Consider the following 14,504-nt stretch of genomic DNA (forward strand, 5'->3'; position numbering starts at 1 on the left):
CTCAGGTCTCAGTCCCAGGTCCTCAGCCCCCCACCCCAACCCCCAGCACCATTCCAAGCCACGGCCCCTACACCTCTATACGTCTTCCTCAGGGCCACCACCACCACCACCACCACCCCAGGCCAGGTGTGAGTGTATCCACATCCACATCAAAAAAAGTGTTTGGAAACTTCAGAGGGAAGGGTGTGTTGGAGATCCAAAAAAAGAGGTGTTCTGATTCTGCACATGAAGTGATTTGAAAAACACGTATGGTGCTCAAACAGCTCTAGATTAGCTTAGCGGCAGTTCAAAACTCTTGATGTCATGGTTCAAATCTCATGATAAGTGTTACATCCTAAAACATGTCTCTAAACCTTCACATGTTTCAGTACTTTATGTATATTCTGCAAACACCAAGGAATTTTGAATGCTTTAAATTGGTGGCAGCTCAGTTACCATGTGAGAAAACGTGTTCTTTATTTGAAGGAGAAGACAAACTACTTCTTACTTTTAGCTATTTATTTATATGTCAGTATTCTAGGCTTGTACAAGGACCACTTTTGGTGAAGAAAATCACAGTCAGCAAGCTGTTAATCTGTAACCAACCTTCCAAAAATGGATGCATTCAAACAGTCAAACAAAGTATTTACAGTATACAAAATGATTGTGATTGGCTATTTGGTTGGGGAGGTTTAGACTTGGCATCCCTTGTTGTTCACGGGCTGGTCACACCATTCATCCCAGCTGCGGAGTCAGCACCCTGTAAGAGATAAGACACCTACTCTGGTATGTCCTCCCTAGCCTGTCCTCCCTAGCCTGGTACTTTCCACTATAGCTCTTTGTGTAAGCGTGTGTTGCAACATCTTTCTTGATGACCTGGCTTAACCTCTCCATGTATTAATTCAACGTACTATGGGACTAATGCTTGATCCATCGCTCATTTATCAACAGGCCATCACATTTAATAAAATTTAGCACACTGCAGTAATGTATTTTTATTATAGCAATAATACACTGTTTTTATAAAAAATAATTTCTAACAACCACCAGTCTTGGGGTTTCACAACACTTTCTTTTAACAGTGCATAAGACTAGCCGAGGCTAATTTGTTGTCCCATGAGCAGGGACAGCTTATGTCAAAACATATTTTGTAAGATCAACAAGACAGGAACAAAGCATATCACGGGACAAATCGAAACCACTCCACACTGTTTTTGACAAGTTGTGAGTTATAGCCATGCTAAACCCTAAGAACCCTTACCTAGAGCTGGCCTCAGTCTAGAGGATCCAGCCAGCCTCCCACATTAGGGCTTTGGCTAATATAGCACAGATGGAGAGCCGTCTGAGCTAGCAGCACTGTAAATGTTTAACCCACAAGAGGAACAAAAATCATATAATGTTAAAATTGACTGTTTCAGTTTTGTGTATTGCCATTTTGGGTCGTGAATGACTCTGCCTTGACTGCGACTTACAGAGAATGGTCTATTCAAAATATGATGGTTATTTTGAACAACTTTGTTTGCTGCAAAGGCTATTTTATTTACTGGGCAGAAAAAGTGAGGTGTAAAATCTGCCACGAAATGCTTCTATCTCGAATCTGGAATTTGTCTATAGGGGACCATACATCACACATTTGTCGTTAACAGCACACAGAGAACATGTGCGATACATGCACACCACTCTACAAGAGTCACAGAGGCTGCCAAGAGGTCGAGGCTTATGAGTGAGGCAGATGGTGTGGTCTCCACATGTTACACAGGGAGAAGACCAGACCAATAAGACCACAACTAGAGTCTATCTGTTTTAACCCCTTAGAGAGAGAGAGAGAGAGAGAGAGAGAGAGAGAGAGAGAGAGAGAGAGAGAGAGAGACAGAGAGAGAGAGAGAGAGCTACTGTTCCCCCTGTGGAAGAATTGGTCTCCTGTGGTGGTTCAGCATCTGGAAGCAGTTCTGTGTTGTTTAGGAGGAAAGCTTCTAGCTTCTCTTCAGCTTCAATGTTAATTGAACTTCAATGTTCCTCAGGACAACTGCTTGATTTACAGGCAGTCGGCAGAGGCATGTTAAATATTTGTTGTTTATCTTATTTTGTCTCCATCTTGTTGCTAGTGAAGTGAAATGATAAAGTGCTCCAGATGTTTTTGTTGTCAATCCCATCTGTCATGTCACATTTCCAAATTGTGTGCACAACAAAGCTTTTGTATTTCCATTTTTGTTCACTCAACATTAACAAAAATGTTTAACAAAGATTACATTTACATTATCAATTGTACCTCCTTGCCTTAGTCATGTCAATGCTTTTGAAGATACTCAGGTCACAGATGCAGTCAAACTATTGATAAAGCCAATACAGAGCTCAGTATATTGGACTGTATCATAATTGATAAACAATTGTCCTTAAAACAACAAATAAACAATTGCATTTTGCAATGCTATAGAACCATTGATATACTGTACAGTGTATGTATGATTGGATATTTAAAGACTTCTGAAGGGATAAATGTAGCGGTACTGTTATTGTTTATGATTAATACAGGGCCATATAAACACACTGTATAAAAGGAAGTAAATGGGCCAAATTGAGCTGAATCTGATCAATGCAGCAGAGGCTACAGTAACATTCATCCCAGAACAAATTGTTCTTGAGGTTTAGGCTCAATCACCAAGGTAAAGATAGAGAGACAGCGCCATCTAGAGTTTCAAATGGATATCACAAGTGAATAATGAGACTGTTCCATAGTTTAGCTCTCAATTTAAAAATGTTACTGAAAAGAAGATACTCAGGACAATTCCATACAATTTACAGTTGATGAAATGACTGCCATCAATAATAGATACTTGTAGGCATGGAAAAAAACATTTACCTGGAGGACAAGAGACTTGAAGAGACACAGGAAGATGCATATTTTGGTTAAATATAGTTATGTTTTATTTTTTATACGATTACATAAATCACAAATCTTTGGCTGGCCAGGTTAACAATAACTTGGTTGCCATGATTTAGTGTTTTAACCATATATTTTGATCTACCAATACAGACAAAACAAGACATACTTACTGCTAATATAATGTTACTGTTTTCTAATAGTTAATGTGGTAAATTATGATAAGATGCTACTTTGGAGGGACATTAATTATCATAGCTGCCTTTATTTACTTGTTTAGCCTACTACTCCACATAAGAAGTTCCCTAACAGGAAAAATAAAATGATTGTATTGTATTACGCATGCGTATGGTTGTACTTATAGCTAGGGTTAATTCATATACAGTTCCCTGCACAGGTAATGAGACAGTGAAGCAGCTTTTATTTGATGGTATTAGTGTACATATTGGTTTCACCATTTAGAAATGACAATACTTTGTATACATAGTCCCCCTATTTCAGGGCACCAAAGGTAATGGGACATTTGGCTTGACAGGGGTTTCTGGTTAGGCATGTGTATTCCATTACATCATTTGTGCTGGCATATGAGAGCTGTAGGCTTTGTGTTTGTCTAAGCTTTGTGTGTGTCTTTCGAGAATGCTATTGATGTCTGTCAACATGAGGACCAAAGAGGTGTCAATGAAAGTCAAGGAAGCCATTACTATGGCTGAAATATCTGAAAAAAAGTCAGAAACATAACCAAAAGGCTTGCCAAAATCAACAGTTTGGAATATCATACAAATAAAAATAAATGAATGAATGTGTCAGTGACTACCAACCTCAGAATACATCACCAGCCAAACTACAGACGGTTCACTGCAAGGTACAAACCACTAGTTAGCCTAAAAAAAGATGGTCAGGTCACAGTTTGTTAAAAATAACTAAAAAGCCTTTTCTTTTTCTTTTTTCCAAAAAGTGGAAAGTTCTGGACTGGCCAAGTCAGTCTTCATATTTAAATCCAATTGAACATGCATTTCATTTCCTGATGATAAGATTTTAGGCAAAAAGACCTCAAAACAAACAACAACTGAAGATGGCTGCAGTACAGGCCTGACAGAGCATCACCAGAGAAGATACCCAGCATCTGGTGGGGTCAATGGATTGCATACTTCAGGCAGTTATTGCAGGCAAAGTTTTGTCGAACAAATACTAAACATGAGTGCTTAATTTGGACATAAATATGAATCTGTCCCATTACTTTTGGTGCCCTGAAATAGGGGGACTATGTATAAAAAGTGTTGTAATTTCTGAATGTGAAACCAACATCTACAAAAATACCATTAAATAAAAGCTGACAATCTGTACTTTCACCTCATAGTAATTGTTTGATTTAAGAAGAATGCTTCACTGTCCCGTTACTTACGCAGGGCACAGTATTTTTCTTCTGAGTGCTTTGGAATTACATCCTTCATTCATTCATCTTAGTGCACTTCTCATCTATTGCTCTCTAAAAGCCATTATATTACTTGCAATTACCCATGAAGTTGATATGAGTACAATGCTAACTTATTAAGTTAGATAAATATTATGATTGTTGTTTATGTCTATTGAGTTTCCATAGAAAAAAAAAGAATTGTCCACCGACGTGTGTACATGTGTGAGAGAAGGCAGTTTTAAGGCTGTGATTAAAAAGGTGACCCACATGGATCCACACCAGTCAACAGTTTTTTTCTAAAGGTTGAAAATCCCAAATGAGGAATAGAAATTCTAAAACAGACATACAACGGTAGGTCTCTACTGGATTCACTTGATATTGAGTTATTATGTAATCATGTTTTAATCTGTAATTTAAAATCTGAGCTAAAATCTGATTATTCGGCACTTGAGTGGTGAGTGTTGCAGCAGAAAGAAAGGATTGCATATCTTGCTCAAGGCATCTTTGTGGAAAATACAGTTAAGGTGACGCTAAAACCAACATGGTATTATCAGCTCATAACAAGGACAGACAAAATAAAACAAAAGTGACAAATAAAGAGAAGAAATAGTCAATAAAATATTGAACAGAACAAGGTTATATGTTAAATACTATAGTGAGCAGTAAACCAGAAATGTTTGCTTAGGAATTAATTTTAAGCAACTCCTGTCTCAGGGCTACTGTAGTTGTCGAAGTTGCAATGGATTTGGCTGTATGATTAAATAGTCACATGTCACAGAGAAAGAGAAAATTGACTGTGCACATTCCGAACTTGCTAAAATTGTCAGATATTATTTACTACAAAGTTGCCACAGATAAGAATCAAAATGTAAGAGGAAAATTATTTCTGTGACCTACTATAATTGAAGAACTGGTGTGAGTTCAATCTCAGTAGCTCAATGCAGTGCCCTAACTGTTCATGATGCTGTCATGAGAGTGACATAACAGGTTTTGTAAAATGGCATAACAGTTATACATACTGTTCAGTGTTAGTTTCACTGGCAATTTTCTGTCATTGACAAAACAGGTTGTAAAGTTAGCTTATAGTCTGTGTCAGAGACATACAACTGTGTAGTTGTGGGGTTTTTTGGTCCGTGCTGTAGAGAGTACTGTCTGTGTAAGTGGGAAAGGAAGAGGAAGAGGGAGAGGGAACAGTAGAAGACAGAAGCATTAGTGCAGAATCTCCAATAGGAGGCGCTTGAAGTCTCCTCCACACTCTGTGTCTAAGGCGTCTTTCAGAGGAACGTCATACTTCTCCAGGTACATCTCCTTAATGGTCTCTAGGTCAATCTGTTGGAACACAACATGTTCATTATCTTATGAACACACTGGATTCTTATCCTAAGCTGTTCTACTGACTTTGTCATACCTCAGAACGGCCAACGATGATGCGGATGAGTGTGTCTTCATCCGTTCCCGCCCCTTTCATGGCAGCGTTTAGGCGGCGGGCAAAGTAGAGTTGAGGGTTTTTGGCACACCTCACTATTGAGAGAGACAAACACACACACACCAAGAGGCAGCATCACATCCTTGTACCCCTTCACATACAATAGGTAGTGTGAAGTAGCACTCTTTGACAAAGCCAAACTAATCTAGAATGATCAGACTGATGTCACACGTTTAAATACCCAGAGTGATGTAGCACTCCTTTAAGATCCCAGTGGCTTCATTGTCAATGGTGTCCAGGATCTCTGTTCCAGAAAGCTGTGGAGAAAAAGGAACAACTTGAAACAAGATTGAAATGGCTTTTACCATACCACTTGTGTACAAAACATTTCCAACTTGTAAGTACTTGCAGAGAAACAGTTTTTATTCTCCCAGCCACTTTACTGTTTGCAGAATGCAGAATTTCATATTTTAAGCTCAGAGCTATGACAGTCTATAGAAGTTTGGTCTCTCTCATGAGCCTCATACAGTAGTTGTAGGCCTACCCTACCGACTCATAGATCTTGAAGGTGGCTTGAAGTTGTAGATAGTTCCTGTGTGTCAGAATGTAGCTGAAGGTAGACTCGTCTGTCCCGAACCGGCCCTCTCCTGCCTTACAACGATAATAGAGATTAGAATACAAAACCTTTTCATCATGCATCAGCAGAAAAAAAGGGGTTCCAAGTCAGTGTTTATGTATACAGTATTGTATATCCATATCGCTCAAATCCTCCAACTTAACCTACTTCAACATCTATTATATTTATAATAATAACATTGTATTGTTATTTTTGGTCTGGATCATATTATTTCACTTCATAAAAAGTATCACATCAGGTTTAATGATAACATCTCCTGTGCGCCAGTGTTTGGTCTGGAATATGTAGTTCACATAGTGCTATTTTTGTTGTACTCTTATAATGTTTATGAAAAAATAATATCCTTGGTTGCTTTCCTGTAAGGTTGATATGTCATTAATAACACAACAGAACTTTTGAACAATCAAACCTCTGTATTTAAGTGAAATCATTGATGGTACAAAGCCTCGATCGAGCATCTCCTGTATAAATTCTTACTTCTGGTACCAGCACGTCATACGAGTGGGATGGAGACCTCGGCTATCTATAGTAGGCCTAGATTGAATCTCACTCCATTGAACTATTCCCAGGCTCTGCAATTCTTAGAACCCCACTGCTCTTACAATGTTGAATCTAGGAAGACCAAACCAACTTCATAATGTTTAGAAAACCAATTCAACAGTGCAATGTGTAGTCTGGCTCAAATAAACTTGAATACAGCTGTTTGATACTGCATACTTTAAACACTAGGATAATTCCATTGGGTCACTGTAAGCTTACTTTCAATGTTACTTAAATATATGTCAAAAGTTTCTCACTATGGCTCCGTTTACACAGAGGCATGTCCCGATAATTTACCAGTACTGTTGTGTGTGTAAACTGACCTGGGGTAGGGCATACCACTAAATCTTTTACCTCTGGCAGATTTAGTCATGGTCCTGGTAAAAAGACAATCTGTGGTCTGTGTAAATAGGGCAGAGGTGAAATGTCCTGTGCCCCCCTCAAGTTTGCTAATTGCATTGAATTCTAAACTTCTCTGACGCTCCCCAACTCTCCCCTCCCACTTCACCTGCATTGCAATGCTGTGTGTAAACAGGGTGACACGGGTAAATCATGGTAAATCAAGGCCTGTGTAAACGGGTCAGACTTAAAATACCGGGAAATGTTTTCAGGCATTTTACCGTTATCATTGTGGGAGTAGGGCTTTAGTGAACGTATGTTATGCAGCAGCTGCAAAAGGAGAAAAAACACCCCCTTTCACACATAGTGGCCAGAAGTGGCCAATGCAGTCAGTGTCCCCCATTATGTCAATCCTCTGCGCCAATCCCCCAGAGGCTCCTCTGTACAAATGTTACTGTTTTTCTAACTTAATGTTACTTAACTTAGTAGTTACTTATATTACATTGAAGACTAGTCTCTCACCCCACTGAACTACCCCCAGGCTCTTTTAGAACCACAGTATTGAAGCTAGGAACACCAAACTGCATAATGTTCATAAAACTCTGAAATAAGATATCTAAAAGATAACTATCTCAAACTTCCTCCACACCACCAATTAGAATAGTTTTGGCCTGCTGAACAAGTGCACAAAGTTTCTTCAGGAAAAAGTTAAATAACAAATTAGCCAATGTGATTGGTTCCGATTTGAAATTCGGTTGCGGCCGAGGAATCTTCACCCCATCCACAAAGCCGAGCCCCTCCTCCTATACCACGCTGTTGTTTTTCATGTTCGTGCAAGAGTTGTTTGTCTGTTTACCGAAGCTGAGTCTGTCCCGAGGCTACATACAGTATAACCTGATTAAGGTGAGATCTTACCTCAAACAGAGCTGTGGCATCCTGCTCAGCCAATCCCTCGTCCACCTCGTAACCCTCTTCCCTGCTAGCCTATCAGAAAAAAAGGCAGAGAGAGAGAGACAGAAAGAGATCTAATCAATCACAATAAACTTGTTACTGATAGCTTAAGGAGTACCAGTCACCAAGAGTCATCACAAGGTACGTTTTCATCGTATATGCAGTGCCCTGTGTAAGTAATGGCAGTAATGGTAGTGAATAATGTTTTCTTCTTTTGGCTCTACACTACTATGAGATTCTCAGCTTTTATTTGATGGTATTTGTGTACATATTGGTTTCACCTTTCAGAAATTACAACACTTTTTATGTATAGTCTCCCTGTTTAAGGGTACCCAAAAGTGTCACTGTCCCATTACTTAGGCAGGCACTGTATATTTTTTTCATCAAGCAAACATTTTTGGCCAATATGCTGACCTAAATTGTAACAAGGAAAGAAAGAAACCAGGCATACAGCCAAAGTATGCTGAACACAGACTGGTGTCATTGTTTTACGTTGTGCAAATGCGATGTGATGTCATGTGGCACTTTTTCAACTTTTTGTGTTTTTTTGTTTATAGAACAGACAGAAAGGTAGTGTTAGACAGGAAGGAGAGTGTGTAGGAGAATAGCAATAGGACCAGGGTTGTATCCTATGCAGACATAAATGTGTTTGTGGCTGTGGCACCACTCGCAAGACTTATCAGAATAAACCATTCACCTGCAGTAGAGAGATCATAAGGTTCCTCACGTCGCCACTGGTGTCATCCTCAATGTCAGTCTCCAAGTCATGTTCAGTCACTGAATAGAAATAGAAACATTTACAGGATTCTAAATTCCTGGATGATACCAATCAGAATTGGGGGTTATCTAGAGTTTAATTTGACACTGAAAGGAATCACTGAAAGTGAATTTATGTCTTACTCTCCACCAGCAAATCAAGAGAGCGATTCTAAAGTGATTCACCCTTGACACACCATGGACATTACCAATACAAGTAGTCTACTGCTGTGTGGGTTGAGTAACCATATTATTCATTATGAAAAAACCCTTACCCTGAGCATATGCTTCCTTGTAATTCAAGATATCCTGTGAGAAACAAGAAAGGAAAAACCTTTCCTTTTCATGATGAAAAAAACTGAAATATAGATGTTTAGGAGGGAGGGACTCCATTAGTTAGCAGTTTCCTAATGACAGACCTGATTGGTGCTGGTGCACAGGATCTCCACCAGAACAGCCTCGTCAGTGCCCACCCCTTTCATGGCCTTCCTCAGCTCCTTGGCAGAGTACGTGTGTGGAGGGTCCAACATGGCCACGATGGCAGTCTCAAAACTACCCGTCAACTCCTTCTTCAAGACCTCCTCCAACTCCTGAATAGATACAGATAAGCTCTGTGAGTTTGGGCCTTGTGTGAGGACAGTGAGCTACAGTTCCTCCATAGGGAGACACACACAAGACAGCAACAAGCTCACCCAGTTGAGTCTCAACACTTGACTGTCACCAAACTGTGTAATAATGTGGTAATGTTAACATCCACTCCTTCATAATCACACCCTACTGTTCAAGTCAATACTCTACAGATGATAAAGGCATATGAATGAATGACTCACGTCATCAAACTTCTCAAAGTATGCTTGTTTGATTTCTAAACGCTGAGCTGATGAACGACTGGCCAAGATATCAATGATGGCCTTCTCATCTGTTCCTGTAGAGATAATAATGAGACTTTAGGAAACAGTATTAGAAACTAGAAAAATAGGTTCCAGAAGAAACTTTGTGGGCTTGCAAAGTGTTATTTTGGTAGTGGAATGGTTTAAATATGTTTCGATAGATAGATAGATAGATAGATAGATAGATAGATTTGATGTGTAGATAGATAGGATGAACCAGGGGTAGTTCAGTGGAGTGGGTAGAGAGTAGGTTGGTTAGCCGGATGAGAGTTTTTTGAGTTACAAATAGCTTAATAGTTTTAAAAATGTAATGGGAATCAGAAAGCTTTTATCAGGGTTGATGATGATTTTCTGGGTAGTTGCAAGAAAGTGAGAGGTTGCTTGATTGGATGGATGAATGAATAGATGAAAGGGACAATCAATAGATAGGGGAGGTATAGAAAGATCAAAACAATTAAGAGGTTAATCAGTATGGGTTATACGGAGTGAAGCAGCAGTGACTGGTGAAAAGAAGAAAGGATGATGCTAGGTAGTTGAAAAGTTAGATAGATATAAGGTTGGTAGTTCAGTGGAGTGGGTAGAGCGTTGGTTGGGTGAGTGGTTGAGAGTGGTAGAGATGGTTGGTTAAGTGGTTGAGAGTGGTTTTAGTGGGGTAAAACTGGTAGCCAAGAGAGTGCATTGTTGTGTTATCATTCTAAGAATGTGTTCTGCAGGTCTCCTGTTGTTTTTATTCAAGAGTTGTGAAGGTTCCATGGCAGCTGCAGTGACAATGGGGCTCTCAGAATGTTGACGTAAATCAACATTCCACCATATTAACTGAATGAGAGGTTTTGGAATTGCAAAAAAGGTTATTAGTTTAAAAAGTTTAATAGGTGTCAAAATGTTTTCATCAGAGATGATAGTTTTGAGTTTTTGGCACATTTTACAGTTGAAATGGTGTTAATAGCTTAAAAGGTGTCGGATAGCCAGTGGTTCAAGAATTGCATCTTGTGGTTTCCATGACTTCCACTTTCAATTTGTAACATTTAAAACGTTTAATAGGTATCAAAACCAAAAGTCATAGCAATGCGAGTTAGACCTCTCTGCACTCTCCTCTCTGTTTCTGGAATAATAATAATATAATAATAATAATAAAGTATGTCAATTAACAATAGTTAACTATGTCGAAGAACAATAGTAATAATTAATTACAAAAGTAATTACAATAATAATAATAATAATAATAATAAGTATGAGCCATAACAATAGTTGGACTTGCAAGCTCACTATTAAGACAATTAGGAAACACACAAGAGGGTGTGCCACATCGTGGATTGAGCATAGCTGTGCTACGATCAAAGGCACAATTGAGACGAAAAGTTAAGCCAGCCTGCTAGCAATAGGGGCTTCACCAGATGTGACTGCTGCCACTTGTTGCAGTTGTGTGTGACAAGAGAATCACTGATGCATCCGCAACTCAAAATTGGAAACATTGTAACCATCAAATAGGTTTGACGTGCTGGTGCAGTTCACAAATCACAAATCATGCTGATGTCAGCCTGTCTTTATTTTCCATAGAGGCAAAGTGCATTTTGTGAGATAAGCCTGGGAAGTGAGAAATTCTTCTTATCGTATTGTGCGCAGTGATCATTTAAAAAGAACAGTAAAGAGTTTTTGCTGTTGTTTATCGTTATTTGAGTATGGCTGGAATACACCTTTTAACTAATCAGATTGTGCCAACTAAATATTTGCAGTTTCCAAATTATACTCCACATTTGGACCATTCCTTATGCAACCTGACTGGGATCTAGCCAGGGTCTGTCACACTCAAACATCCGCCTTTGCCTGCTAGGCTAAATCATAGACATTAGCTTGAGGAGCTAATGCACGTGTTCAGGTCTCAGGCAAGACTAGTCATTACAGGTGTGGTTCCAAACCACCTCTGCTACACATTTGGTTTTTGTGTTGGCATTTTTCTATTGTAATTTGCGGTAAACAAATTGCCCTTCAGGGGCATTAAAGATGTATTATATATTATATTATATTATATTATATGTTAGTATTAGTCAGGCTGTTACAGTCCACATTTTGAAGAAATCATGCCTTTTGGGATAAAAGCATCACATTTTACACAGAGCAAGGGCAGGTCTTAAAGAGCATTTTTAGCTATAGGGCCATCACAGATTTGCTCTTATACCCCCCTGGCTGCCATTTTAAAGATCTCGCTTTGGGGTGGGGAAGACCACACTCATTTTGAATGGCCATATCTGAATTAATTATTGGTGCAGTAAGACCAAAGATGGTCAGAAATGTTGTAGGGTCGTAGAGAACACAAACATATGACAAAAGTGTGCCAGATATTGGCAGAAAAGTATCCTAAAAACAATCAAAATCATTGTTTTTTCATTCTTAGTTTCAGTATTTTACATGTAAACAAGTAGCAAAGGATATAGTAATGTTCTCTAATATCTGACTGGTTAACTGATGAAAAAGATATGCAACATGACTCCTTGTGTGATGTAAGTGTTAAGAAATACAAAAAAAAATCTGCACTGTGCATTTCACTCTATGGGAAATTCCTAAAATGCTATGCAGTGAATGTAATAAGAGTACTACAAACATGAAATATGGCACTTTGAGGACCTATAAACTTACCAAACCTTTGCAGGCTTTGCGAATGAACTTAATAATATAATATAATATAATATAATATAATATAATATAATATAATATAATATAATATAATATAATATAATATATAATAATAACCTATAAACTTACCCAAACCTTTGCAGGCTTTGCGAATGGCCTTGATATCAGCCACAACATCGAAGTCCTCATATGGGACAATGGTTGGCTAAAGAATGGACAGAAATATCAAAAACTAGGACACTAATGCAACTTAAAATGTAACATGATAAATCAAATATTACATGATTTGCTCATTCTGACAAGAAGCCTACTCTTTATTGTAGGCTACACTACAGCATACACATGCAGGGAAATACATGTTTGCATAATAGTCCTCCTTTAAAACATCTGTTCGACTCTTTCGACTGTTCCCAGTCCAGGAAAGGGTGCAACCTCCGTAGCTGAGTCATGGGGCCCTGCATATAGAGTTGCGCGGCGTCAGCCACCCTTCCTCGCCCACCCTTCCCAAAGACAATGCAGCCTTATTGATCACAGAGAACAGGGTTTCTGAGAAATTCCACAGAGAAAATGCCCCCTCCACGATGTCATGAGACACATATTTGGAAAATGTTGGGCTGCCGTAAAGTAATACATTGATATTATAAACAGATTCATGAAATTACAGTGAAATAATACATATCAAATTAACTTAATTACACACAAATGAAAAGTCTAATGTCAACGTTAAAATCGAATTCACACAAATCATGGTCAACATTTTTATTTTTTGTGAAAGATGAAACAGCTGCCATAAATAAATTGCCACACTTTATAATTACGTCATTTGTTCCAAATCTTTCACTAGGCAATACAACATGAATGCTGCGAATGATAAAGCTCTGTACATTTGTTTATATTATGTGCACGTCTTTATCAAAAGTGGCAAATTGCAGTTATCAAAATGTTGTCAAACTGCCACTTACTTGGATGTTGCCCATACTGCGACTGTTTTCAGGCCAGCGTCAAGATGTGCGCACTGTAGTTACCCGGCCGGTTTTCCTCCTTTAAAAAGGCTCGCTCTGCACGCGCATGACACTGCCCGGCCCGCTACTGCATAGCTGACGTCACCATCGCTTACCAATTAAGCAAGGAAAAACATTGATCTATTGATCTGATTTTGAGGTCGTCACTCATCACAGTTCATTTAATTGATGAAATATAATAAATATATTACAATCATATCAACAGATAACATATGCCTACTTTGAAATGGAAATTAAATACAGAACCATGAAAATTGACTTCTTTCTTGATGTATCTTGCTTAGGCAAAACTAGAAATGGAGCAGAGCTTCAAGCTACTTTGAATTCAAAATAATGTGCCATTTTGAATGCTTTAGATGCCACAACTGCAAAAACTATTGGAACACACATAAGATTGCATAGCATACATAATCAGATGTTTACCATGATTTTAGTCCTATAATTTCAATCATTACAAAAAATGCCTTTTTTTATATCCATAGATTGCACACAAGGGTCAAACATTTTCTTGAATTCTCAAAAAATGACAGTCTGTCTGTGTCTAAGCAAGTGCTCATAGTTATGATATATTGTCATATCATGAAAGACAAAGCTTCTGTTGTTAATTGTCTCAAAACAGAATAACTGCTGCCCAGCCCACAGTTGCACTGTGTATTCAGCTTTGACCTACCACTGACCAGAGCATGTAGCACAATGCTTCTTGTAATATCATAACAATAATATATTTTTCGTACATTAGCATGCATTTGTATCTACAGTGCATTCGGAATGTATTTAGACCCCTTCACTTTTTCCACATTATGTTATGTTATGTTATGTTATTCTAAAATGGATTAAATTATTTTTTTCCTCATAAATCTACACACAATGCCCCATAATGACAAAGTGAAAACAGGTTTTTAGAAATTGTTGCTAATTTATTAAAAATAAAAAACTTTTACATAAGTATTCAGACCCTTTACTCAGTACTTTGTTGAAGCACCTTTGGCAGTGATTACAGCCTTGAGTCTTCTTGGGTATGACACTACAAGCTTGGCA

General features: G+C 38.4%; 1 protein-coding gene across 1 annotated transcript; it reads right to left on the minus strand.

Annotated features, from left to right (window-relative positions):
- Positions 1–4,964: 4,964 nt before the first annotated feature.
- On the minus strand, positions 4,965–13,475 carry LOC310810328 (annexin A13-like). The gene is made up of 11 exons (XM_083678034.1): positions 13,407–13,475; positions 12,574–12,649; positions 9,754–9,848; positions 9,343–9,513; positions 9,199–9,232; positions 8,865–8,944; positions 8,132–8,200; positions 6,250–6,351; positions 5,942–6,017; positions 5,683–5,795; positions 4,965–5,603 (listed from the first exon to the last, which is right to left on the minus strand). The coding sequence occupies exons 1-11, from the start codon at positions 13,419–13,421 to the stop codon at positions 5,484–5,486; spliced, it is 951 nt and encodes a 316-aa protein (XP_083534160.1). The 5' UTR covers positions 13,422–13,475; the 3' UTR covers positions 4,965–5,483.
- Between the last annotated feature and the right edge of the window lie 1,029 nt (positions 13,476–14,504).

The sequence above is a fragment of the Argentina silus genome, assembly GCF_951799395.1.
Source record: "Argentina silus genome assembly, chromosome: 1".
NCBI lineage: Eukaryota > Metazoa > Chordata > Actinopteri > Argentiniformes > Argentinidae > Argentina > Argentina silus.